Source organism: Gymnoscopelus microlampas, assembly GCF_963454915.1.
Source record: "Gymnoscopelus microlampas genome assembly, chromosome: 13".
In the NCBI taxonomy this organism is placed as follows: domain Eukaryota; kingdom Metazoa; phylum Chordata; class Actinopteri; order Myctophiformes; family Myctophidae; genus Gymnoscopelus; species Gymnoscopelus microlampas.
The window spans coordinates 51,869,430-51,895,633 of record NC_139950.1 but is presented as its reverse complement, the minus strand read 5'-3'; the positions used below and the strand labels follow the sequence as shown (position 1 = coordinate 51,895,633).

The 26,204-nt window shown below is 38.2% G+C and overlaps 1 protein-coding gene across 2 annotated transcripts in view; it reads left to right on the top strand.

The window, feature by feature from the left end:
* thbs2a (thrombospondin 2a) overlaps positions 1 to 24,778 on the top strand; it is a 45,176-nt gene extending 20,398 nt beyond the window's left edge. Inside the window, exons 9-23 of one of the 2 annotated variants that reach the window (XM_084077029.1) lie at positions 252 to 428; positions 1,385 to 1,558; positions 2,953 to 3,080; positions 3,490 to 3,642; positions 7,937 to 8,155; positions 9,759 to 9,866; positions 13,965 to 14,124; positions 15,141 to 15,259; positions 15,965 to 16,199; positions 19,158 to 19,385; positions 19,829 to 20,100; positions 20,539 to 20,636; positions 20,919 to 21,058; positions 21,480 to 21,510; positions 22,027 to 24,778. In XM_084077029.1, coding sequence (XP_083933155.1) covers positions 252 to 428; positions 1,385 to 1,558; positions 2,953 to 3,080; positions 3,490 to 3,642; positions 7,937 to 8,155; positions 9,759 to 9,866; positions 13,965 to 14,124; positions 15,141 to 15,259; positions 15,965 to 16,199; positions 19,158 to 19,385; positions 19,829 to 20,100; positions 20,539 to 20,636; positions 20,919 to 21,058; positions 21,480 to 21,510; positions 22,027 to 22,030 — 2,246 coding nt within the window. In that variant the 3' untranslated portion in view covers positions 22,031 to 24,778. The remainder of the gene's footprint in view (positions 1 to 251; positions 429 to 1,384; positions 1,559 to 2,952; positions 3,081 to 3,489; positions 3,643 to 7,936; positions 8,156 to 9,758; positions 9,867 to 13,964; positions 14,125 to 15,140; positions 15,260 to 15,964; positions 16,200 to 19,157; positions 19,386 to 19,828; positions 20,101 to 20,538; positions 20,637 to 20,918; positions 21,059 to 21,479; positions 21,511 to 22,026) is intronic. The other variant, XM_084077030.1, reaches the window with a different exon arrangement.
* The last annotated feature ends 1,426 nt before the right edge of the window (positions 24,779 to 26,204 follow it).

Below are 26,204 nucleotides of genomic sequence, written 5' to 3'. Positions count from 1 at the left end.
TACAAGCAAATCCACGCCAAAAAAAGCATTGCGCGGAGAAAAACGAAAAAAACAAAAAGACTGAAATCACGGTTCAGACCGTGTTCGGCACCGAAGCTTCGGAACCGCCACTATGTAAACACACGGTTCAGACCGTGTTTGGCACGGTCAAGTACAGTACTTGAGTAGATGTACTTAGTTACTTTATACTACTGCATTCAGCGTTGCTTTTCCAGACCACTTATGTGTCCCATGTTTTGCGTCCTGCCCAGTTCGCCAGGACGGCAGGTGGAGTTTGTGGTCGCCCTGGTCAACGTGCTCCGTCACCTGTGGAGAGGGCCAGATCACCAGGATACGCCACTGCAATGCCCCCATGCCACAGCTAGGGGGCAAAGACTGTGACGGCAACGGCAGAGAGACTCAGCGCTGTGAAGCCAAGCCGTGTCCTAGTGAGTATATATATAACATATATATATATAACATATATATATATATAAGATATGTATATATATATATATAAGACCATATATATATATAAGACTCAGCGCTGTGAAGCCAAGCCGTGTCCTAGTGAGTATATAACCATCTGTAGCAGGCCGTGACCCCCCAAAATGATAATATTTGAACTGGGGACCCCAGCACTTGGAATGTAGCTGTTGAGGCATTACATTTTGTTTGTCTTGGTTCCATAGATACATATTGTGAAAATAGCCGATCTACAAGCTCACAAGCTTGTAGATCGCCTATTTATTATTTTTTTGCCTCTTTCTTATATAGTATGACAATTTGGCCAATATTTGACCAGTTTTTATAGTATTCTTTAGGTATTAAAAAGGTCTTAAAAGTCCTTAAATTGACACTTCACTGTCATCTGGGGACCCCGACCCACAGGTTGAGAACCAATGATCTATGGCAGCGATTCTCAAACATTTTCATGTCAACGACCGTATATTGATATGTATTGGTCATGGACCCCCATCGGAAGAGGGACCCCCTCATAAGAAAAGATTTGTGTTAAAATGTTTAAAAGGGGCTTAAAGTGTTTAAACTGTTTAAATCTTGCTGTGGGGGGGGGGGGGGGGGGCTGGAAGAACCCCTCAAGGACCCCTGGGGGGAACCACTGATCTCTGGGAACAGTGAACACGATATAGCAAATATCTGTCCTTCAACATGCAGATCACATGACTCCTGTCTGTCATAGAGCATGTGTCGTATAACTGCTGTTGCAACAGGATTTGATGTTCTGGAGGGATGTGATCATATCCTCCTCTCTGGTCATTCATGTTCTGGAGGGATGTGATCATATCCTCCTCTCTGGTCATTCAGTTTTTGGTGGGAATATGTTTTATCCCTGTGACTGAACCTGACGTTGATGAAACGCTGTAATGACTCATTCTCTGTGCAGTTGACGGCGGCTGGGGGCCGTGGTCTCCATGGGCCATCTGCTCGGCCACCTGCGGAGGCGGAGTCAAAAGCCGGACGCGTGTGTGTAACAGCCCTGGACCTCAGCACGGCGGGAAGAAATGTCTCGGCGAGGCCAGTGACACTGACACCTGTAACAAGAACCATTGTCCTATCGGTGAGCCGTCATCATGGTCCACAGCATGCACACTACACACACACACGCACGCACACACGCACACGCACACACACACACACACACACACACACACACACACACACACACACACACACACACACACACACACACACACACATACCCATACCCACACGCACGCACGCATGCACGCACACACGCACACACGCATGCACACCACCATTTGGTGACATTGTTGTGCTTAATGTTAAATGATCTCAACATCTCTGCCAATTCTAATTCAAGTTAAATATTTGTACTGAAGCCGTGCCAAAGTCTGGACGTTGAGGAGCATAGTGCTGTGTAGCTCATTCCCTGGGAATTAATCCTTGAGCAAACAAGCTAAGATGAGGTGTGTACGTGCGTTTGTGTGTGCGTCTGTGCGTGCGTACGTACGTGTGTGTGCGTGTGCGTGTGTGTGCATATTAACCACATTAACCCTATAGGGCTAATTAACCCTATAGGGTTAATGTGGGGAAGATTCTGCAAAAATAGGCAAACATTTGGCAAAAACAGCCCATCTGCAACGTGCCGTGAGCTTGTAGATGGGCTGTTATTGGAAAAGGGATTTGGTGTAGAGCAGTGGTTCTCAAAGTGTGGTCCAGGGACTCTCAGGGTTCCTTGTAGGGAGTACAGGTCTGTAACTCAGAAAGGTTTGAGAACCACTGGTGAAAAAGTAGGGGACCAAAGATTGTCAACAAAGTATATAGGGTTTAAAAAGCGTACTCAATCACTAGGGAGCCAAAGTGCATACAGTACTTCCTGTTAGTGTATAACAGTGTTTCCTGTAGTTTTACTGATGGATGTAGTGTAAATGTCTACTTCCTGTTAGTGTATAACAGTGTTTCCTGTAGTTTTACTGATAGCTGTAGTGTAAATGTCTACTTCCTGTTAGTATATAACAGTGTTTCCTGTAGTTTTACTGATAGGGTACATCCACACATGAGCGTATGCTGACGGCAAACGCTACGCTAGCCCCGTACACACCCATGTTAAGTTAGAAACCGGAAGTTCCGGTCCGGTTTTTCCTATAACATGGGAGTGGACGGGACTTCCGACTTCCGGGCGTCAAGTTGACGCTCATGTGTGGATTGACCCAGCGCTGTAGTGTAAATGTCTACTTCCTGTTAGTGTATAACAGTGTTTCCTGTAGTTTTACTGATAGCTGTAGTGTAAATGTCTACTTCCTGTTAGTGTATAACAGTGTTTCCTGTAGTTTTACTGATAGCTGTAGTGTAAATGTCTACTTCCTGTTAGTGTATAACAGTGTTTCCTGTAGTTTTACTGATAGCTGTAGTGTAAATGTCTACTTCCTGTTAGTGTATAACAGTGTTTCCTGTAGTTTTACTGATAGCTGTGGTTTAAATGTCTTGTAGATGGCTGTCTGTCCAACCCCTGCTTCGGTGGGGTGGACTGCAACAGTGCCCCCGATGGCTCCTGGGAGTGTGGACCGTGTCCTGCCGGCTTCCGTGGAAATGGCACCCACTGTGAAGATATCAATGAGGTACCAACATTTATTTAACACCCACTGTGAAGATATCAATGAGGTACCAACATTTATTTAACACCCACTGTGAAGATATCAATGAGGTACCAAATACATGTATTATTTAATTTAAATAAATAATATTTAGAGTAGTTTTTTATATAATGTTTTTATACTTCATCATATGACAGTGTCAGCGCAAACATAGCAAATGCCCAAATTAATGAAATTAATATTAACAAGAGCTTGTGACTAAATAATAACTACATTGATCCATTTGAACACAGTTGTTGTTGTTTTCAACAAAAAACATTTTTTTTTAAATTCCATCTGAAAACGACGATATAAACAAAGAGTCTGCCAGGTCAAATCTGACTGTTATCATTCATATATTTATATATATATAATGTGCTTCCCTTTCCTCCAGTGTGACATGGTGTCTGATGTCTGCTACAAAGTGAACGGGTTCCAGCGCTGTGTCAACACAGACCCAGGCTTCCACTGCCTGCCCTGTCCTAAACGCTACAAAGGAACCCAGCCGTTTGGCATGGGCGTAGAGGCCGCCAAGAAGAACAAACAGGTGAGCAGCTCTCATCCACCAGATCACTTTATAGACTCTAGATTTACACTATATATTAGAAACAATCTGCAGTAAGAGTCCAATGAAGTGTTCCTGAATATAGATTTATCTCTGACGCTCACTTATCCGCATTAGCGTTCCCTATTGAGGGACAACGTTTGGTGAAAATAGACAATCTACAAGTTCACAACGTGTCGTGATTTTGTAGATCAGCTATTTTCGGCAAAAACATTTGGCGTAGAAGTAAAAAAAAAAAAAAGAAGGGTCCCCCCCAGGGAACCCCGGTCAACTACGTACTGTATTTAGGGTATAAGTGGTTAAACGAGTTGTCCATCCCAAAAATGACTTATTTTCTATCAATCACACACCCCATGAAGCATTAAATTCATGGAGATTTTTTGTGTTGCATTCCTAAACCAATAATTTGATTAACGGTAGAAAGATGCTAATGTATCCGGTGGGAGACTCAAAGGAAACTCTTTGAGTCTCCTACCGGAAATACACCTGCTCATCAAATACACCTGCTCATCAAATACACCTGCTCATCAAATTACTGGCTCAGGAATGAGACAAAAACTAAAAAGAATCCATGAATTCAAGGCTTCATGGGGTCAGGGAAAATAAGTAATTTTTGGGGTGAACTACTCTAAGTAACAACACTGTAGTTGATAATACCTTACAGTAGCTTCTGAAACTTCTTAGTAAAGTATATAGGATGGAATAATGTAGCAAATGAAAGCATACACCATGTGCTAGCGTTAGCTCCAGGGACGTTATGAATTGGCAGGCCACACTAGGAGGAATTCTTCAATGTCACATCATAATTCATAAATGATAGAAGCTGCAGCCCAGGTGATTTACTGGCCTCATTATTGGCGAGCCTGTGTGTGTGTGTGTGTGTGTGTGTGTGTGTGTGTGTGTGTGTGTGTGTGTGTGTGTGTGTGTATGTGTGTATTTGAAGGTGACATAATAGTGCTGTACCTTGAGCCAGTATCTGTCCCAGCATGGAGGGAACTTTAAAGGACAACATTGCTTTTTTACAACAAGGGTTCTTTTATTAGTTTTTAATGGTAAAAATGTAAAGATGAATCATTTATTGCTTTCTATCATTATAGCAATTTTTAACTGTAGGGCGGGGGCAATCGGGTAATTGGTAAAAATGTTTTTTTTTTTTTACACAATAAGCAGCTATTTTTATCCCCGCAAGGCTGAAGGCACGGAGGTCAGAACCTCTGCCCTGAATTCTTCACACCAGTCTGTTTTGCACAAAATATATATATATATATATATATTACTCCAACTTATTTTGTCCAAACATCACACAAATCGGTACACAGTATTGAGTATATGGAGTATCAAGTATAGGGAGTGGAGTATTTTTCATATTCCATCCTTATTGGCTAAGATTGGCTTCCAAAGTTTGTAGGAGTCGCCCGTTCGGTACAAAATGCCTCAAATCATGAACGCAGCGTCTGATTGCCGTCAAACTTTGCACACACATCCCCACTGACTAGGCCAAGGAAGAAATGCCACAGAATACAGGGGAAAAAAAGATATTGATTGTATGTTAGTCTGTCAGACGATCAGAGATCTCCTCCTACCGACACGTCTAATGAAATGTAAATGCTGTGTATGGGGACGACTGGGTGGAACAACGGTTCTTCATATCGATGTTGTCGGGGCAGAAATCTCTTTTCTCCATATTCTCTTGATCATACTACAGTGTCACACAAAAGCATCAAAAGTAGCAGATCTACAAGCTCTAAACGTGGCACAAAGCGACGCGTTTAGAGCTTGTAGATCTGCTACTTTTGATGTGTTTGAATTTGAATCCTGAGAAGTAACAGTTTTGGACATATGAGGTTTCCCCCCGACAGAGACCATATGAGACAGAGACATATGAGACAGAGACATATGAGACAGAGACATATGAGACAGAGACATATGAGACAGAGACATATGGAATGAGACATATGAGACAGAGACATATGAGACAGAGACATATGAGACAGAGACATATGAGACAGAGACATATGAGACAGAGACATATGGAATGAGACATATGAGACAGAGACATATGGAATGAGACATATGAGACAGAGACATATGAGACAGAGACATATGAGACAGAGACATATGAGACAGAGACATATGAGACAGAGACATATGAGACAGAGACATATGAGACAGAGACATATGAGACAGAGACATATGGAATGAGACATATGAGACAGAGACATATGGAATGAGACATATGAGACAGAGACATATGGAATGAGACATATGAGACAGAGACATATGGAATGAGACATATGAGACAGAGACATATGGAATGAGACATATGAGACAGAGACATATGAGACAGAGACATATGGAATGAGACATATGAGACAGAGACATATGGAATGAGACATATGAGACAGAGACATATGGAATGAGACATATGAGACAGAGACATATGGAATGAGACATATGAGACAGAGACATATGGAATGAGACATATGAGACAGAGACATATGGAATGAGACATATGAGACAGAGACATATGGAATGGTATCAGGATTAGTTTTCAGAGACGTAGGTTTTGTTATCGGTGGTTTTCTACATTCATTGAATTTAGATTTCCCTCCAGACTTTATCAGTATAGGCAGAGATCTCTGATCGTCTGGCTATACGTGAGACTATGAGCTTGTAGATCTGTTATTTTGGCTATAAATAAAGGTGCCCTGGGCACAAAACGTTTGAAAACCCCTGCCGTGGACAGTGATTAATGCTATCAGACACACTCACACACACACACACACACACACACACACACACACACACACACACACACACACACACACACACATTCCAATAATGAGGCCAGTAAATCACCTAGGCTGCAGCCACAGCTTCCATTCCATGTATGAATTATGATCTTTCCATCCACTTTGGTTCCATCTTCTATAGTTGTGAAACGACTCAGTGTTTCCACTACAGACGTTATATTTGTCTTATTTTAATAGGATTATTAACTAGTATTATAATAAATATATAAAGTATTGCCCTCGTGTGATCATTAGCCCTTGGATAAGGTTGAACCTTTTCATCATGGTGGAAAGTATAGTACATGAACACGTTGTACAAATCAATGTAGAAGTATTTTTATTTTACTGGATTATTCCCTGATTTTCAATACTTTTACTTATGCTCCACTGCATCGCAGAGGCAAATATTGTACTTTTACTCCACTACCTTTATTTGAAAACTTTAGTTACTAGTTAGATTTTTATTACTGAAAATGCATTAACCACTTAAGTTCTATATATAGTTCGACTATTTGAAAATAGTCGATCTACAAGCTCACAACGCGTCGCGATGCGTCGCGCTGTGAGCTTGTAGATCTGCTGTTTTCAAAAGATTTGCATACATTTTGAAAACTTGAAATGGGACATTCTGCATAATGAGTACTTTTACTTTCGGTATATTTTGAAGCCAAAACTTTAGTACTTTAGTAACTACTTTTGTACTTTAGTAACTACTTAAGTAGTTAGTTACTTAGATTCTTCCACCACTGCCACTCTGCCACCATCCTTGCATAACACCCCTCAAGGACCACTTTGCCACTCTTTGGCCTTCCACAGCTGCCCGTGGCTTTGATCTGACACCCCCCTCCCACCCCCAACCCTCCTACAAAACTGACTCGGGGTAAGGGGGGGGGGGGGGGGGGGTATTGTCTCATAGTTGGCAAACGGTGGTCTTCATTTCACAGAGTGGATTAAAGGCCTCCCCGTGCTGCTGCCACACGCCTCTCAATGAGCTCATGTTGTGGCATCCATGCTAAGAGCTTCATTCAGCCTTAATGAGTGTCAGCTGGGAGGATCTAACGTTAAAACAATGCCAAGGAGCACTGGAGGGTCATATTCATATTCAGATCTATATAGGCCTGTACTGGAGGGTCATATTCATATTCAGGTCTATATAGGCCTATTCATATTCAGGTCTATATAGGCCTGTCACAATTATTACTTAATCGCAATTATTTCAGATAATCGCAATTGTGTTTGCATAATCGTCATAATCGTCATAATCGTTTCCATGTTGAGAAATATGTTTGAACATGCTGCCAAACATATTTGCTTCCAAAAAAAATGGGAAATAGCAGATCTACAAGCTCACAATGTATCGCGATACGACATGTTGTGAGCTTGTAGATCGGCTATTTCCACTATCAGTGTTTTTTTTAAGTATAAAGTTATTAAATATGTCAGTTATGTCTTTGTATATTAAGGTCATTTGCTTCTCTCTCCAGGTGTGTGAGCCAGAGAACCCGTGTAAGGACAAGACACACAGCTGTCATAAGTATGCAGAGTGCATCTACCTGAACCACTTCACTGACCCCATGTATAAGTGTGACTGCAGGACGGGCTACGCCGGAGACGGCTTCATCTGCGGAGAAGACTCTGACCTGGACGGCTGGCCCAACCACAACCTGGTGTGTGACGCCAACGCCACCTATCACTGCAAGAAGGTATTTATATATATATATATATATATATATATATATCATCACTTTATATCATCACAACACCACCTATCACTGCAAGAAGGTATTTATATATATATCATCACTTTATATCATCACAACACCACCTATCACTGCAAGAAGGTATTTATATATATATATATATATATATATATATCATCACTTTATATCATCACAACGCCACCTATCACTGCAAGAAGGTATATATATATATATATATATATATATATCATCACTTTATATCATCACAACACCACCTATCACTGCAAGAAGGTATTTATATATATATCATCACTTTATATCATCACAACACCACCTATCACTGCAAGAAGGTATATATATATATATATATATATATATATATATATATATCATCACTTTATATCATCACAACGCCACCTATCACTGCAAGAAGGTATATATATATATATATATATATATATATATATATATATATATATATATCATCACTTTATATCATCACAACGCCACCTATCACTGCAAGAAGGTATATATATATATATATATATATATATCATCACTTTATATCATCACAACACCACCTATCACTGCAAGAAGGTATATATATATATATATATATATATATCATCACTTTATATCATCACAACACCACCTATCACTGCAAGAAGGTATTTATATATATATATATATATATCATCACTTTATATCATCACAACGCCACCTATCACTGCAAGAAGGTATTTATATATATATATATATATATATCATCACTTTATATCATCACAACACCACCTATCACTGCAAGAAGGTATTTATATATATATATATATATATATATCATCACTTTATATCATCACAACGCCACCTATCACTGCAAGAAGGTATATATATATATATATATATATATATATATATATATATATCATCACTTTATATCATCACAACACCACCTATCACTGCAAGAAGGTATATATATATATATATATATATATATCATCACTTTATATCATCACAACACCACCTATCACTGCAAGAAGGTATTTATATATATATATATATATATCATCACTTTATATCATCACAACACCACCTATCACTGCAAGAAGGTATTTATATATATATATATATATATATATCATCACTTTATATCATCACAACACCACCTATCACTGCAAGAAGGTATTTATCATCAGAACCACTAATATTATAACATATGTTTTTATTTTAGGATTTAGAAGACATTTGTAAAGATTTGCACAAATGTTCATGATCTTTTTTAAATAGCAGATATACAAGCTCATAGTGCGGCACTCAGTGCCGTGCTATGAGCTTGTATATCTGCTATTTTTGAATAGCCAAAGAAATCTAAAATGACAGAGATGCGTTACGGATTGAATGAGTTAAATAGCTTTGCAGGAAAATAGCTGAGTTCACAACTCGTCACATTTGCAACGTGTTGTGAGCTTGTGAGCTTGAGCTTTTGAGCTTGTAGATCGGCTAAGAGATTTGGTGTAGAGGGAAAAAAGGAGGGGGCTCAGTATATAGACCCCTGAGGGACTCTGGTTTAAGTGGTTAAATTAACCTTCCGGATTTTCTCTTGTTTCAGGACAACTGCCCCAACCTCCCTAACTCTGGACAGGAGGACTTTGACAAAGACGGCCAAGGAGACGCTTGTGACAAAGACGATGACAACGACGGGATCGTTGACGAGAGGGTATGAGTGTGTTTTTACAAAGATCCATTCAGTTACAACGTTAGATTTTTTTATTAACTCTTTATAATGCATTTACAATTAGTGGTGGACAAAGCATCTATTCAATTAATACTCAAGTATTCAAAAGTGCAAATTACAAAGTACTTTTTCAAAACCTTTCAGGAATCTTCGAACATTTTCGGCAATTGTGAAAATAGCCTATTTAACACATTGACTGCCAGAGTTTATTCATAATTTACTGCATTGACTGCCAGCGATTTGCGTGTTTTTGTTATTTTGTTATTGAAATGCATTTAAGTTTCTCAGGCCATGGTTTTGAACACATACGAGAATTGACCACCAGAAAGCAGCAAAATGACACCCACCCCCCCCCCCCCCCCCCTCCAGGAAAATAAATGTGGAGCTATCCGTTTGTATTTTCCCAAGTGAAAAAAAAATGTATTTTTTTTGTGCTAAAGTATACTTTTAGCACAAAAAGTATGTTAATTGTCAATTTGAACTTTTGTCAAAGCATACTAACAGTGCATTTTTGGGCAAAATATATTTTAGCAAATATAATCAGAGTGTATTCAAAATATATTTCTACAAAGCACATTTAATGTCAACATGAATTAAGTTGTAATTTAGCACATTGTTCAAAGTGTACTAAACAAAAAATATATATTTAATTAAATAAAAATGTACTTTTCAAAAGTCTATTCATATACTGTTGAATTGTTGTTTAACTTAAGTACATTTAATGTTAAATATATTTTTAATTATTATATTTTAAGTGCTTTTAAAGTATATTCATAGCAAATTATCCTCAATATACACTTATTTTAAGATATGCTATAATATGCTTATTAAAAGTATACTTTTCACAAAAACTATTTAAAATATGTTCAAGTATATATTTTTGTAAGTATGTTAATGCCTATTGTATTGAAATTTCACTCAAGTACTACTTCGTAAAAGTACACTTTTCATCAGTGCATTTATAGTATAAGGCTGGAAAAATATACTGAAAAAGCATTATACTTAATGTTTGCTTTAGTATACTTTATAAGTATACTATTTATGAATATGTTCCCGGATGCTATTAGTAATATACTTAACATTATACTTATAATATGCTTGTTTTAAAGTGCATTCAAAATGTATTTCTACAAAGCACATTAAATACTAACATAAATTAATTTGTAATTTAGCACACTTTTTTTAAGTTTACTAATGTGCTTTGTAAAAATATATTTTGAATGCACTTTAAAACAAGTATATTACAAGTATAATTTCAAGAAGTATATTACTCCTGGATGCTATTAGTAATATACCTCTTAACATTATACTTGTAATATACTTGTTTTAAAGTGCATTCAAAATATATTTTGGCAAAGCACATTAGTAAACCTTAAAAAAAATGTGCTTAGTTAGTATTTCATGTGCTTTGTTGAAGTATATATTGAATGCACTTTAAAACAAGTATATTACAAGTATAATGTTAAGAAGTATATTACTAATAGCATCCGGGAACATATTCATGATAGTATACTTAAAAAGTATACTAAAGCAAACTTTAAGTATAATGCTTTTTCGGTATATTTTTTCAGCCTTATATTATAAATGCACTGATGAAAAGTGTACTTTTACGAAGTAGTACTTAAGTGAAACTTCAATAAAATAGACATTAACATACTTACAAAAATATATACTTGAACATATTTTAAATCGTTTTTGTGAAAAGTATAGTATATCTTAAAATAAGTGCATATTGAGGATAATCTACTATAAATATACTGTAAAAGCACTTATACTATAATCATTTAAATATATTTAACATTAAATGTACTTAAGTTAAACAAAAAATAAACATTATATGAATACACTTTTGAAAAGAACATTTTTATTTAATTAAATATATATATACTTTAATTACAAATATACTTACAGTATCTATCTGAAGGACACTTTTGCTGATGTCATTAAAGTATACTATCATTACATTTATGGTGGCTAGAGGAAGTCCATTTCCCAGCATGCACTGAGGCGCAGTGCATGCTGGGAAATGTGTGTTATTGTTCTTATTTGTGTTATTATTTGAATATGGGAATGCGTAGTGCGGTTATGTTATGGGTTATTGAGTTTAGTGTTTTGTTGTGGTGCTATTTGGTGATTTATGGTATTTTATGTCATTTGTTAGTAAAACCATGAGTGTAAATGTCTGTTTGTTTGGTCAGTCTCTCTCCCCTTTTCACATCATTAAATATAGCGTGAGTGTGTTGTTGAAGGTTGTATCAATTGAGAGTTGTCATAGCTCTTACAGACAACTAAACCTCAAGCCTTCACGTTACATTGCTCTTCCATTCGTGTAGGTTTTTTTTGAAAAAATATTAAATTACATTTCACAGAAGAATATTGAATATACTCATTTGTACTTTTTTATAAAATTCAATTTAAATTATGTTGATTGGAAACATTTAAGTTGTACTTAATATACCAAAAGTTGCACTACAGATAAGCTAAAACATATCTTTAATATACTTGTATGTACTTTCTCCCCCACAAAAAATACAATTTAATTACAAATATACTTATAGTATCTGAAGTACAGTTTTGCTGATGTCATTAAAGTGTACTATAATTCAATTTATAGTGTATTACCAATACATATCAAGTACTAAATAAATAAATATAGAGTACATAGCAATTATGCTTAAAATATACTTTCAATGTAATAATAGTATATTCTAAATTAACTAACTGTGTACATTTAGTTAAATTGAGTTGTAGTTGAAATACATTATTATTACATTGAAAGTATATTTTAGCACATTTGGATTGTAGTTTAAATACTTTATTATTACATTGATAGTATACTTGAAACTATTAAAAGTATACTTCACATTCATTTATTTTATACTCCAAGTATATTTGTAATACATTGATTGTATATTTTAAGCATAATTGCTATATACTCTATATATATTTATTTAGTACTTGATATGTATTTGTAATGCACTATAAATGTAATGATAGTATACTTCAGCAATTGTACTTCAGTTAAGTAAAGTTGTAATTAAATTGTATTTTTTTTGGGGGGGAAAGTACATAAAAGTATATTAAAGATATGTTTTAGCATATCTTTAGTTCAACTTTTAATATACTAAGTACTACTTAAGTGGTTCCAAAATAACACAATTTAAATGTAATTTATCAAGTACAAAAAGAGTATATTAAGTATACTTCTGAAAAATATATTTAGTATATTATTTTTTCACTTGGGTTATACCGTGTGAAAAACAGTATTTTAGCCGCATTAGCACATTTTTCAAGCTAAAAACCAGAAACCGGAAACGGAAATCGCTGAAATTGCTTCCGGGTGAAGCGGAAGAGACTCGGAAGCGAAAATGAACTCGGAATGAAAATAAGACAGCGTGATCGTCTAATAACTAAATTAAACATTAGGACGCAGATCTGCGTCCTAGATTACTCTGACAGCCCACGGTTGGATCTATTAGGACGCAGATCTGCGTCCCTGGCAGCGGATGTGTTAAAATGTAGCGGAGTGCAAAAAAAAAAAGTGTACTTAAAGGTAGGGTAAGTGACGTGTTAAATTGCTCTATATTGTGATAGTACTCATTGCTATGAGTGTTTGTTCAGTAACAGGAGTCTCCATGTCTCTCCAGCTCTCTAATAAACAGAAATTGCATGTTCAGGTCAGGATACCAATTTTATCCAATCAGGATAGAGAACTCAGACAGGAGACAGATTAAACAAGTGAAATGTGAAGTGATGACACAAAGAAATGAGCTGAACAAACACTATAAAAATGAAGCTGATAAATGGGTACTCTCTCCTGATTGGCTGAAATGTTATCACCTAGCTGAAAATGAATTTTCTGTTTATTAAAGAGCTGGAGAGACAGGGAGACTCCTGTTACTGAACAAACACTCTATAGCAATGATTACAATCAGAATATAGAGCTTTAATCTTTTAACAAAAACCTTTTTGTTTTATCACTTACCCTACCTTTAAGTGCAGTACTCAAGTAAATGTACTTAGTTACAGTCCATCACTGTTTTACCATAAAATGTGTCCCGTCCGTCCCTCTCCCTCCAGGACAACTGTCCCCTCCTGTACAACCCGCGGCAGTTTGACTTTGACAAAGACGAGGTGGGAGACCGCTGTGATAACTGTCCCTACGAGCACAACCCGGCCCAGATAGACACCGACAACAACGCAGAGGGAGACGCCTGCGCCGTGGACATCGATGGAGACGGTAAGAAACAGCAATCTGTAAAGTTATAAATTCTAGTTCAGTTATTCTCAATTCTCCTTTTTCATTTCATCCAGTTTGATATCATTTAGTCCATTTAATCCAGTTTGATATGCATTTAGTCCATGGACCCAGTGTTGATTTTGACAGCAAATTTTCATCTAGTTTTAGTCATTAGTCTTTTGAATACAATTCCATTTAGTTTTAGTCATATTTTAGTCATTCTGAAATGTTTTAGTTTTTGTCTAGTTTTAGTCGACTAAATATCATAAGATTATAGTCGACTAAATCTACAGTTGATTTAGTCGACTATAATGTATTTTGGCGGTGCCTTGATGGTGTTGTAATGGCTGATTTTACACTTGGTTGCATGCTGAAAATAGCAGATCTATTTTTCGTAGTAGTTTTAGTCGACAAAATCAACACTGCACGGACCCCCCATTTGGTATGATTGATATGTCTGATTGAAATACAATGAAAGCCAGTGTTCTTGTGGTCGGTCGTCCCTTTTCATTAGGACCACATTTTTACTTCTATTAGGTCTTAGGACTTCAAATGTGATTATGATTAAACATTTGATACATCTTAGAGAAAGGCATGAGCATGTTGAGCTCACAAACACATGTCAGAGACATGTTCTTTAGGGTTAGGGTCACAAACACATGTCAGAGACATGTTGGTCTTTAGGGTTAGGGTCACAAACACATGTCAGAGACATGTTCTTTAGGGTTAGGGTCACAAACACATGTCAGAGACATGTTGGTCTTTAGGGTTAGGGTCACAAACACATGTCAGAGACATGTTCTTTAGGGTTAGGGTCACAAACACATGTCAGAGACATGTTGTTCTTTAGGGTTATGGTCACAAACACATGTCAGAGACATGGTCTTTAGGGTTAGGGTCACAAACACATGTCAGAGACATGTTCTTTAGGGTTAGGGTCACAAACACATGTCAGAGACATGTTCTTTAGGGTTAGGGTCACAAACACATGTCAGAGACATGTTGGTTCTTTGCAGAGATTCTGAACGAGAGCGACAACTGCCCGTACGTGTACAACCACGACCAGAAAGACACCGACATGGATGGAGTTGGAGACCAGTGTGACAACTGTCCCCTGCTGCACAACCCTGACCAGGTATCCTAGTGTGTTGTTTAATATGTTTATGAGTGGCTTTAAAGGTATTGTAGTGTGTTGTTTAATATGTTTATGAGTGGCTTTAAAGGTATTGTAGTGTGTTGTTTAATATGTTTATGAGTGGCTTTAAAGTTATCCTAGTGTTGTTTTATAAATATGTTTATGAGTGGCTTTAAAGGTATCCTAGTGTGTTGTTTAATATGTTTATGAGTGGCTTTAAACGTGGCGTAAGTGACTTTTTGGGGCAAAGAAAAAGGGATGTTTTTCTTTTTCTTTATTTTTTTTAAGTTTAAATAGCTGTACATTCTGATAGTAATCATTACATTGAGTAAAATGGGTTTCCCTGTCGCTGCAGCTCTTTAGTAAACAGAAAATGCTGACTAATTACCATACATCTTCGGCCCGGCCCGAAAACGTTGGGTCAGTATTTACGGAGCTAATCTCTCAAACCGCTGGACCGATCAGCGGCAAACTTTGTATGAACGCTGCCAGTAGGCCACAGAAGTACCACCACAGTTTATAATTGTTTTCATGTACGTTTTATACTTTTTTTTTTTATACTGAAATATACAACTTTAATGTATAATGGAAGTCAAAGGGGCTCTGACCTTTGCCCCTAAAATAGTCATCAGCTATAATGTCATGCCCATGATAGGGACGCCAGGTTGAAAGTGGTTTATAAGCAAGTTGTCAATGATCCCACAGGCTGACACAGACAATGACCTGGTGGGAGACCAGTGTGACAACAACCAGGACATCGATGAGGACGGACACCAGAACAACCTGGACAACTGTCCCTACGTAGCCAACGCCAACCAGGCCGACCACGACCAGGACGGCAAGGGAGACGCGTGTGACTATGACGACGACAACGACGGCATCCCTGACGATAAGGACAACTGCAGGCTGACGCCCAACCCCGACCAGGTCGACTTGGACGGTAAAGCCTTGTTAAATGTTTACAAACATCTATACAGTATGTTAGTTATGTATTACCTGGTTCTCAGCCTTTATGAGCTGTAGACCACTAGCAGTGTAATTGTTTTAATTAACATTTACCATAATGATCTTAACCACAAATGGCCAATCTACAAGCTAGTTGTGAGCTTGTAGATCTATTTTCAGAGGGCAGCACTGTGCACAATGAAGTACTTATCAAGCAAATGATTGATATTGAACGGTCAATATTTCATTTCAAGTGTTTTCTTCCCACACAACACCTACATTTTATGGACTTATTGAAATATTATTTAAACATTTCAATAATGAATCATTTTCCTATGGACCACCTGTAATTATGCTGTGGACCAGTAGTCCACCTTGGACCACTAGTTGAGGATAGCGGCCTCTAGTGGCAGTGATGTCAGACTTCGGTTCTGTATTAATTTCTGGAAAAGAAACATAAAAAGCTCATTAGTGTTTTGTGCCAGACAGAGACAATACAGATCTACTATCATCCTGGATGGAGATCTGTGGCTTACACACACCAGTTCCACCATCGCTCCCTTTTCGCTTGTCCTCCTTGTTATTCCATATACGACACGCGGCCAGATGTTCCCACAGTTTACAAGTAGCATTCCCCCCCCCCCCCAACAGCCACATTACCCCCCCCCCCCCAACAGCCACATTACCCCCCCCCCCCAACAGCCACATTAAGCGTGAAATATGGCCAATGTGGAACGAGTTAAGGGGACCGGGGTCAATGTTTGTGATGATGTCATCGTGCATGACTTCACTGCCGAGCCGAGGAGGAGGAGGAGGAGGAGGAGGAGGAGGAGGAGAAGGAGGAGTCACACCAAGCCGTGAAGGTTTTATTTCCAATGGTGATTAATCCACAGCACTTAAAACCACTTGAACCCCAGCATCCATATTCTGAGGGTGGGGGGAATTACCGATCTACAAGCTCACACAACGTGTGGCAGTATGTGATCTACAAGCTCACAACGTGTGGCAGTATGTGTGACGTGTTTAGAGCTAGATTAATCTACACACAACTTAAACCACTTGAACCCCAGCATGACTATTCTGGGGGGGGGTGGACATTTGCCAAAAGAATTGCAGAGCTATCGGCTATTTTATGTATTTCTACTTTTACTGTCTTAACCCATTAAGACCGGGAACTCATTTGTGTCATTTTCAGATTTCTTTGGCTATTCAAAATAGCTTGTAGATCTGCTATTTTTTGAAAAATCCTGAACATTTGTGCAACTCTTTTAATACATATATATTTTTTAAAGCAAACATTTGTAACTCAAATCTTTGCTTCTGGGGGATTCTACAAATGTCTTCTAAATCCTTTTTTTTTTTTTTTACTTATGTTGCTATATATATATATATATATATATATATATATGTGGTTCTCAAACTTTTTCATTTCAAGGACCCCCAAAATAATATGTATTTGCCCGTGGACCTGCATCTAAAAATATTGTGTTCCAGGACCCGCCCAAAAGCAAAGATTTGAGTTAAAAATATTTGCTTTTAAAAGAATATATTTAAAAATGTGCTCCTCATTAACTTACATTGTATGGTGAAACAGCTCTCAAAGCTCTCTTTTAGCACGTAAACAAACACAAACTAAGTTGATTCAGACAATATAGAACATCACCAAACCCAGTACTGTTTCTTTTTTATACGAAAATGTCAACTTCCTGTTGATTTTACTATTTGAAGATCCGGATCCACGGATCCAGTCTGGGTTTTCTTCCTAATAAAAATAAGTGTATTTATCAATGTATTAATTTATTTATAAAAAAATAAAAAAGCAGTACTGGGTTTGGTGATGTTCTATATTGTCTGAATCAACTTTGTTTGCTTTCGTTTACGCGCTAAAAGAGTGACTTGAGAGCTGTTTCACCGTGCAATGTCAATGAGGAGCATATTTAGAATTTCTAATCACTGGAGCAATTATTTTTTATTTCTTGTCCACTTTGGAGTTACATCATGGCAAGGTAACTACACAACTCAAACCTCTACCAGAGTGGTCTTGCCCTTTAAGTAAAAAAAACAGAGTACCTTCTCTTCCTCCACTGCTTCCTCACAGTGGGTTTTATTAGGTCCTGGCGTCCTCTTCCCTGTCTGCTCATGGCTCTCAGTCTGGGCCTAATGGACTTCAGGCCTCCTTTAGATTCTTACGAGTGTCAGTGGAAGTTGTCACAGCGGGAATAGATGGCTGATGTTGCTTATTAAGACTTGGCGAACGGTGTTAAAGTGGCTTTCCTGGGAGGAGCTGACGTCTTTTGTTTCCATTGACGGATGTTCTATATGCCTCTATACGCTGGACCCTCGGCCCCTCCCTCAACGTTGCAACAGTAACATAGTTGTTCATCTTAGATTCTTAAACAAAGCTCACAGAAATCTCACTTTGCTGTTATTGTATAAATGCAAGTGCACCGTAAACTCCTGAGTGTTAATGTAACTCTGAGTGTTAATGTAACTCTGAGTGTTAATGTAACTCTGAGTGTTAATGTAACTCTGAGTGTTAATGTAACTCTGAGTGTTAATGTAACTCTGAGTGTTACTGTAACTCTGAGTGTTAATGTAACTCTGAGTGTTAATGTAACTCTGAGTGTTAATGTAACTCTGAGTGTTAATGTAACTCTGAGTGTTAATGTAACTCTGAGTGTTAATGTAACTCCTGAGTGTTAATGTAACTCTGAGTGTTACTGTAACTCTGAGTGTAACTCTGAGTGTTAATGTAACTCTGAGTGTTAATGTAACTCTGAGTGTTAATGTAACTCTGAGTGTTACTGTAACTCTGAGTGTAACTCTGAGTGTTAATGTAACTCTGAGTGTTAATGTAACTCTGAGTGTTAATGTAACTCTGAGTGTGTACAAATCAAAACAATGTGTACACTCTCAGAGTTAGATTAGAGATTTGTGACACTGTGATAAACAGGTGACGGCCGAGGTGACGCCTGCAAGGACGACTTTGACAACGACAACATCCCTGACATCTTGGACGTGTGCCCAGAGAACAACGCCATCAGCATCACCGACTTCAGGAAGTTCCAGATGGTCCACTTGGACCCCAAGGGAACGACTCAGATCGATCCCAACTGGGTGGTCCGGCACCAGGGCAAAGAGCTGGTGCAGACGGCCAACTCGGACCCTGGCATTGCAGTAGGTAAGCACACTTTAACGCACGCTCTCCGGGGGGAAGAAAGGATATTGAGCCACGTTCCTGTCCATTCAACACAATGTCTCTACCAAGACATCAATATGTTTACATTGGCCAGTGAGTCTGATCATGTCATCATTTCTGCCTTCACACAGAGAAATAATGCTTCTTAAATGGTTCTTTAATAGGCTGTATCCCTTTAATTTACCATAAAACACATAAAGTGAGCTAAGAGGTTTCAACCCGACAGCAACGATATACAGTACAGTATACAGTGTATATATGTACAGTACAGTATACAGTATACAGTATAGTTGATGTACAGTAGAGTATACAGTATACAAACTTGCAGTGAGAATGTGTTGGTCTATTCAAGCATTCATTCAGATATTCACCCACCCCCCCCCCCGAACCCCCCCCCCCCCCCCCCCCGCCCCCCCGCCCGCCAGGCTTTGATGAGTTCAATGCCGTGGACTTCGCCGGCACCATGTACGTCAACACGGACAGAGACGACGACTACGCGGGCTTCGTGTTCGGCTACCAGTCGAGCGGACGCTTCTACGTGGTGATGTGGAAACAGATCACACAGACCTACTGGGAGGACAAGCCGTCCAAGGCCTTTGGCATCTCCGGCGTCTCGCTCAAAGTGGTCAACTCCACCACCGGAACGGGAGAGAACCTGAGGAACGCCCTGTGGCACACCGGAAACACAGCTGGACAGGTGACTCTATAATAAGCCATGAATGGTCTGTTTAACGCATTGGTTCTCACAGTGGGGTCCTTAGGGGGGGGGTACCAGGGGGTCCCCAGCAAAATGACTTTATATAACGTCACAATTAACCATATTTTATACTTTGGCTATATCGCAGCTAAATACATATCATTTTGTGGTCCTTGGAATGAAAAGGTTTGAGAACTGGTTTAACGCTTTGATGCACAAGTTAAGGCAAGCCACCTCTGATGCAGAATATGAGTCAAAATGTACCCGTATTCATTTCCTATTTTAATGCATGTGTGGTTGAGTGTTTCTTTGCCATTTTTTGAAATAAATCTATTTCATAATTAATATTCCAAGTATTCATTGAATACTTGGAATACCCCCCAGAAGAGGGATGCTAGGGTTGAAGTGCTTTAACTGTTTTATTGCTTTCATTCATAGGTGCGTACTCTGTGGCATGACCCTAAAAACATCGGCTGGAAGGATTACACTGCTTACAGGTGGCATCTCATCCACAGACCAAAGACTGGCTTCATCAGGTATGGAAGGAGAAGCAAGCAGAACCAACTTGAATGATGGGGGGGGGGGGTTCCTATGAGAAATGTTTTCATGAGCAGATTCAAAGAAATTAAAACAACTCATAAAAAAAAAAATCTTCTGATATCGGTGCTGAAAGTGTGGTTTAGGCACTGTTTATGCGCTAGCCATCTGTTTCTATATCTACGCAGCCCTATACCAGTTGCCCATCACCGATCTTCATCATACTGTTACTCTGTGTTGAAATGAAATGAGTGTGTTTTGTCCTTTGTGTGTTTTTGCAGGGTTGTGGTCTATGAAGGCAAACAGATCATGGCTGACTCAGGACCAGTTTATGACAAGACGTTTGCAGGGGGAAGGCTAGGCCTGTTTGTCTTCTCACAAGAGCTGGTCTTCTTCTCCGACCTCAAGTACGAGTGTCGAGGTGAGTGACTTTGGTTAATGTCTACAGACTGTCTCTTTATGGCACAGTTAAGTGGAGAGTGGAAAATACAGAGGCAGGTGTTGGCATACTGTATACTGTGTATGGTCATGAACAATATGTTGAACCACTTTTACCCTGGACTCCCTATTTTAGTTTGAACTGCATTTGAACTATTTTCGTTTGAACTGTGTGATGTGAATTTGTGTGTAGACCCGTGTGCGTGTCTCTCTTTGTCTGTGTGCCTGTGTGTGACTGGTGTTTGGGTGTGTGTGTGACTGGTGTTTGGGTGTGTGTGTGTGTGTGAGTGATGTTTGGACATACATGCCAATGTGACAATGACAAGCACTCTTCCTTTGTGGTTAAAAGGCCAGAAGATAGCTCTTAAAACCTCTTTTCATTAAACATCTTTTTCAATACTCAGATAAACCGGAGTTTCCAACAGTGTTCATAAGGTAACGGTGAGACGGACTGTCTGTTGTGTGTCGGCTGACGCAAAGAAAAAAAGAAAAAAAAGAAATATAATAAAATAAAATAGCTCCACGCTATGTTTCTGCTTGTCACCTTGCCCAGTTTACAATGCCCCAGATGCATTGTGGGAAGTCCTGTGCGGTTCCAAGGACTTCGTGTCATGTTTCGAATGCTAAATAAACAGTGGAAAATGAGATTGCTGCTTTTTCACCGCTGCAGATATAAGCAAAAACACGCTTTTTTGATGCACACAAAGGCTTGATATAGTAGCCGGTCTACAAGCTCACAACGTGTCACGCTGTGGCGCATTGTGACATTATAGATCGGCTATTTTCGGTGTGCGGCACGCACAGGGTGAAATATAATTCACCCTACACGCACGGTTTGTTGCTGCACTTTGTCACATTTTTATGAAGCTATTATGAAGCCCTACATGAGGGACACTGCTTGAGTTGTGAACGTGTCAGTAACGCTAAGCCTTTTTCCTAACCCATCCCCAGATAACTGAATCACAGTGGATCATATGAAGACGTGATGGAACGCTAAAAGACACTTGACCCTCAAACTGAAATACCGTTGCTAACGCCAGCTCAACGAAAATGGAACTTTCCACGTTGTGCCTTGATCCATCCATTGAAGAGGAAACCACGGCCATTTATTCTGTTTTGGAACCCGAGTGCCCTGCGGTGCATGGAATACATTTCCCTGTGAAGTTAAGACGGAGAGGAGAGAGTGAACAAATACAAGAGCCGTTGACCAAATATCTACTCATACCTAATGTAACGCTGTCGACATTTTAAAGGAAAGCCATCGTACAACCACTTACACTCTGTGATATTTTTCCTCTCACTTATTGTCTTCTGTAGTTGACTGAATTTTTCATCTTATTCTTTTTACTTTGAAACAATTGCTTTTATTCAGGAATAGCAGCTTATTGTTCAGTGCCAAGATCAGGATATTAGTGTGTTGTTCTGCAACTAAACCTACCGTATCTGAATTTACCTGCAACCAAAGCATTATGGTCCATTTCTATCCATTTTAATCATCCTAAATGTTTTTTTTTGTGTTCAGATCTTGAGTGAATGGTTTAGATTGTACTACCAAAGATGTTTATACTAAGTCTGTATTATAATTTCTTTTGTAAATTATTTATGCTCTACTTTTTTTTTACGGTTTGCTTTTTTTTTTGCTAGAGATTGTAAATAATTATTTATTTGTTTACACTGACAAAATTTGGAATTGAATATTACAAATGTGGAGATGAAATATAGTATTAGACGATTTGCTTGATATTCAGTGGTGTCATGCACTTGATTTGTTTAGTTTGACGACTGTTAGAATGTTAGACAAACTGTTAGACATGTGGCCTCCTCCTTCAGATTATACCATATTATACTTATAGTGCTATATATAGTATAACGTTCTGGAAAGATTTAACACAGGCTGCTTTCCATGCAAATGCTGAGATTAACATGGTTCCTGAGTTATGGTTCCTTAGTTATGGTTCCTGAGTTATGGTAGTTGAAAATGCATGAAAGAGCCACTGTGTTTATTCTCTTCAATGTCCATCTGTAACCTCAACCACTTCCAACATGGCGACCCTATTCTGGGCTTGCAGTTATACACAAAAATGATCAAAGATAAGCAGATGTACACGTTCACAACACATTGCATCACACTTGTACAGTATATCTGTACTGTACGTACATACATACTGTACGTACATACAGTATACAGTCTGTATACTGTATGTACTGTATGTACGTACATACAGTACATACAGACTGTACATACAGTATACAGACTGTACCCATGTAGGATTTGATCAGCAAACAACAAAACCACTTTTGGAAAATGTCATATTTACAAAAAGAAGATGTAAATCCAGATATAATATTGTGTGTAAATACAGAGAGGTACAGTAAGGTACAGAGAGGTACAGTAAGGACAAAAGGCTACATGTCTTTGGTGACACTGGATCCCCAGGATAACTGATGTTGTGATCGTCTGTAGCAGTGTGTGTGTATGCTGACTAATGGTAGGATGAGATTTAAAGCTGCAATCTGTAAGTTTCACGGCCTCCCTGGGATTCAAACCCGGTTCTCCCTTCTAGCGCTCTTACAAGCAGTGTTGATTTTGATTTAGTTTTAGTCATTAGTCTTTTGAATACAATTCCATTCAGTTTTAGTCATCTGAAATGTTTTAGTTTTTGTCTAGTTTTAGTCGACTAAATGTCATAAGATTATAGTCGACTAAATCTATAGTTGATTTAATCGACTAAAATGTATTTTGGCGGCGCCTTGATGGAGTCGTAATGGTTGATTTTACACTTGGTTGCATGCTGAAAATAGACGATCTACAAGCTTGTAGATCTGCTATTTTCAAAGCGCAACACCCGAGCGCAACCAAACATAAAATTACTTTTTAGTGTAGTTTTTATTTGTTGACGAAATTATCAGTATATTTAGTCTAGTTTTAGTCATCGTAGCTTAGTTTTTATTTAGTTTTTATTTAGTTTTCGTCAGTGAACAAAGGTAGTCGACCAACATTTTTCATCATAGTTTTAGTCGACGAAATCAACACTGCTTACAAGGCGGAATCCCTGGAGTCAGAGGATATATATTGCACTTATGAGCTTCAGGCAGTACTACTTGTCAACCAGTAGGTGTCAGGTCTAAATGTCTCAATGGAAGAGTATAGGGAGACCTCCACCTCCAGCCACTGCAGATACACTAGTTATATTGTGTTAACATACTTTAAAATGATGGTTTATTCGTTCAAATAAATTCCGGATTGCAGCTTTAAAACCCACTTGTGTGTGTGTGAGGGAGCTGTACAGTACAACATGTAAGATTGGATGCAATGAAAACATTTGATAAAAGTCAGAATTATTGCTAATTGACATTGGAAGCCATGTCTTTACTATAATGCTATACTATAATGAATCCAGATGAACGGCTCTCTAAAACCTAAATATCCTACTGTTGATGGGTTCGACTGTATAGTGAGGCATAAGGAATCGTCAGTGTATAACGTTGTTGTTCGTCTTGTATAGCATCCACATTCTTCCATGTTTTATTTTCAGCTTATTTGTTTTGTTGAGAGTTTGCAATGCACAAAATGTAAATTGTTTTTTTGTTGTTGTTTTTTTGTATACATGTGTTGTTAGATATACATTTCTTACAAATCATTATTGTAAGTTGTTCTGAAAGAGATAGTTCTGTTTCATAAATAAAGAAATTGTACACCATAGAGTTGTGTTGATGATGTGTACTGTATGTCATCCAAGAGGTTTGCAAATGCAGTTACCACAATTACTGAAGTCCTATACAGCACCTCAGGAGGATATATATATAAAATGTGGGTGCTCTAGCTATTTTTGTAGGGGTAGTTAGGTAGAATTCTCATAATCACACTATATCGAATACATCTAATAAATATATGGGGCCTGCCCAAATGTCTAATTCAAACAAAACAGGCATGCACACATGTCAGTCAAATACATTTTAGTTCATCATCAATAAGTAGCTTATTAATAGCCTACAGGCTACACTGTAGCCTGTAGGCTATTAATAAGCTATTAGTTGTATCTCTAGGAAACTGAAGAAAACTACAAATGGCTGCCAAGTGACGTAAACTCTTCTGTTTCTTTCCTATTGGTTGGCTGACTTGGCTCCAAGTTCACCATGCAGGGTGTCATGTTACAAAACAACAGATCTACAAGCTAACAACACGTCGCATCGTAACTTGCTGCGAGCTTGTAGATCTGTCCTTTTTGACAAGTCAGTTGACGCTGAGAGCAGAAAGGACACTGCGTCACAGCGCGAGCTTTGAGCGGAACGATACAAACAATCCTCCTGAGAATAAAACAATATAAGTGCGTCATCATTGATTCATCAAGAAGAGAAGAAAGCAGCTTAAAGAAGAGGGAATGTTTCTGGTGAGTGTTTAATGGCAAAGAATGTGTCTTTTGACGTTACTCTATTTTGGTAATTTGCGATTTTGTACCGTGTTTTTGTCATGTATTCTGGTGGCTTTGAAGACGGTCATAATGGCTGTTATGGATATTAAGTATGTTAACAATATGTCAAAACACAGACTTTAACTAGACCTATATTGATAGGTACAGGTTGACAGTTGCCCAAAGACTGGTGACGTGAGGTTACCCATGATAATATTATTAGAACCATATGTTGTGGCTGTCAACAGAGTTTAACAACTGTCAACCTGGTGTCCCTATTTTGGACATGTCATTATAAATGAAAATAGGGAAAATATCCTATTTACAACAAGCTCACAACGGTCACATATATAGTGACACATGAGCTTGTAGATCTATTTAGCTATTTAGTACTAATACTATGGTGGTTCTCAAAGTAAGGTCTGGGGGCTTAAAGGGCTGTCAGTGGGCCCCAAGCAAAATGAGTTAAAATAGCATTAGATTGACCACCAAAACCCTATTTTATAGTCGCCCTATTTATCTATTTATTACATTATTTATGTATAACTGAGTATGTATTGGTATGAAAGTGTCAATGCATCACATTGAAGATTATTTAGGCCAGTGTTTATTTTATCAATGTTTAAAGAGGTACCATGGCTAGATTTGAAGTAAGGAAACCCCTGCATAGCCCACTTACCTACAAATGCTCACATATTAGGTTTAGTTCTACTTTCA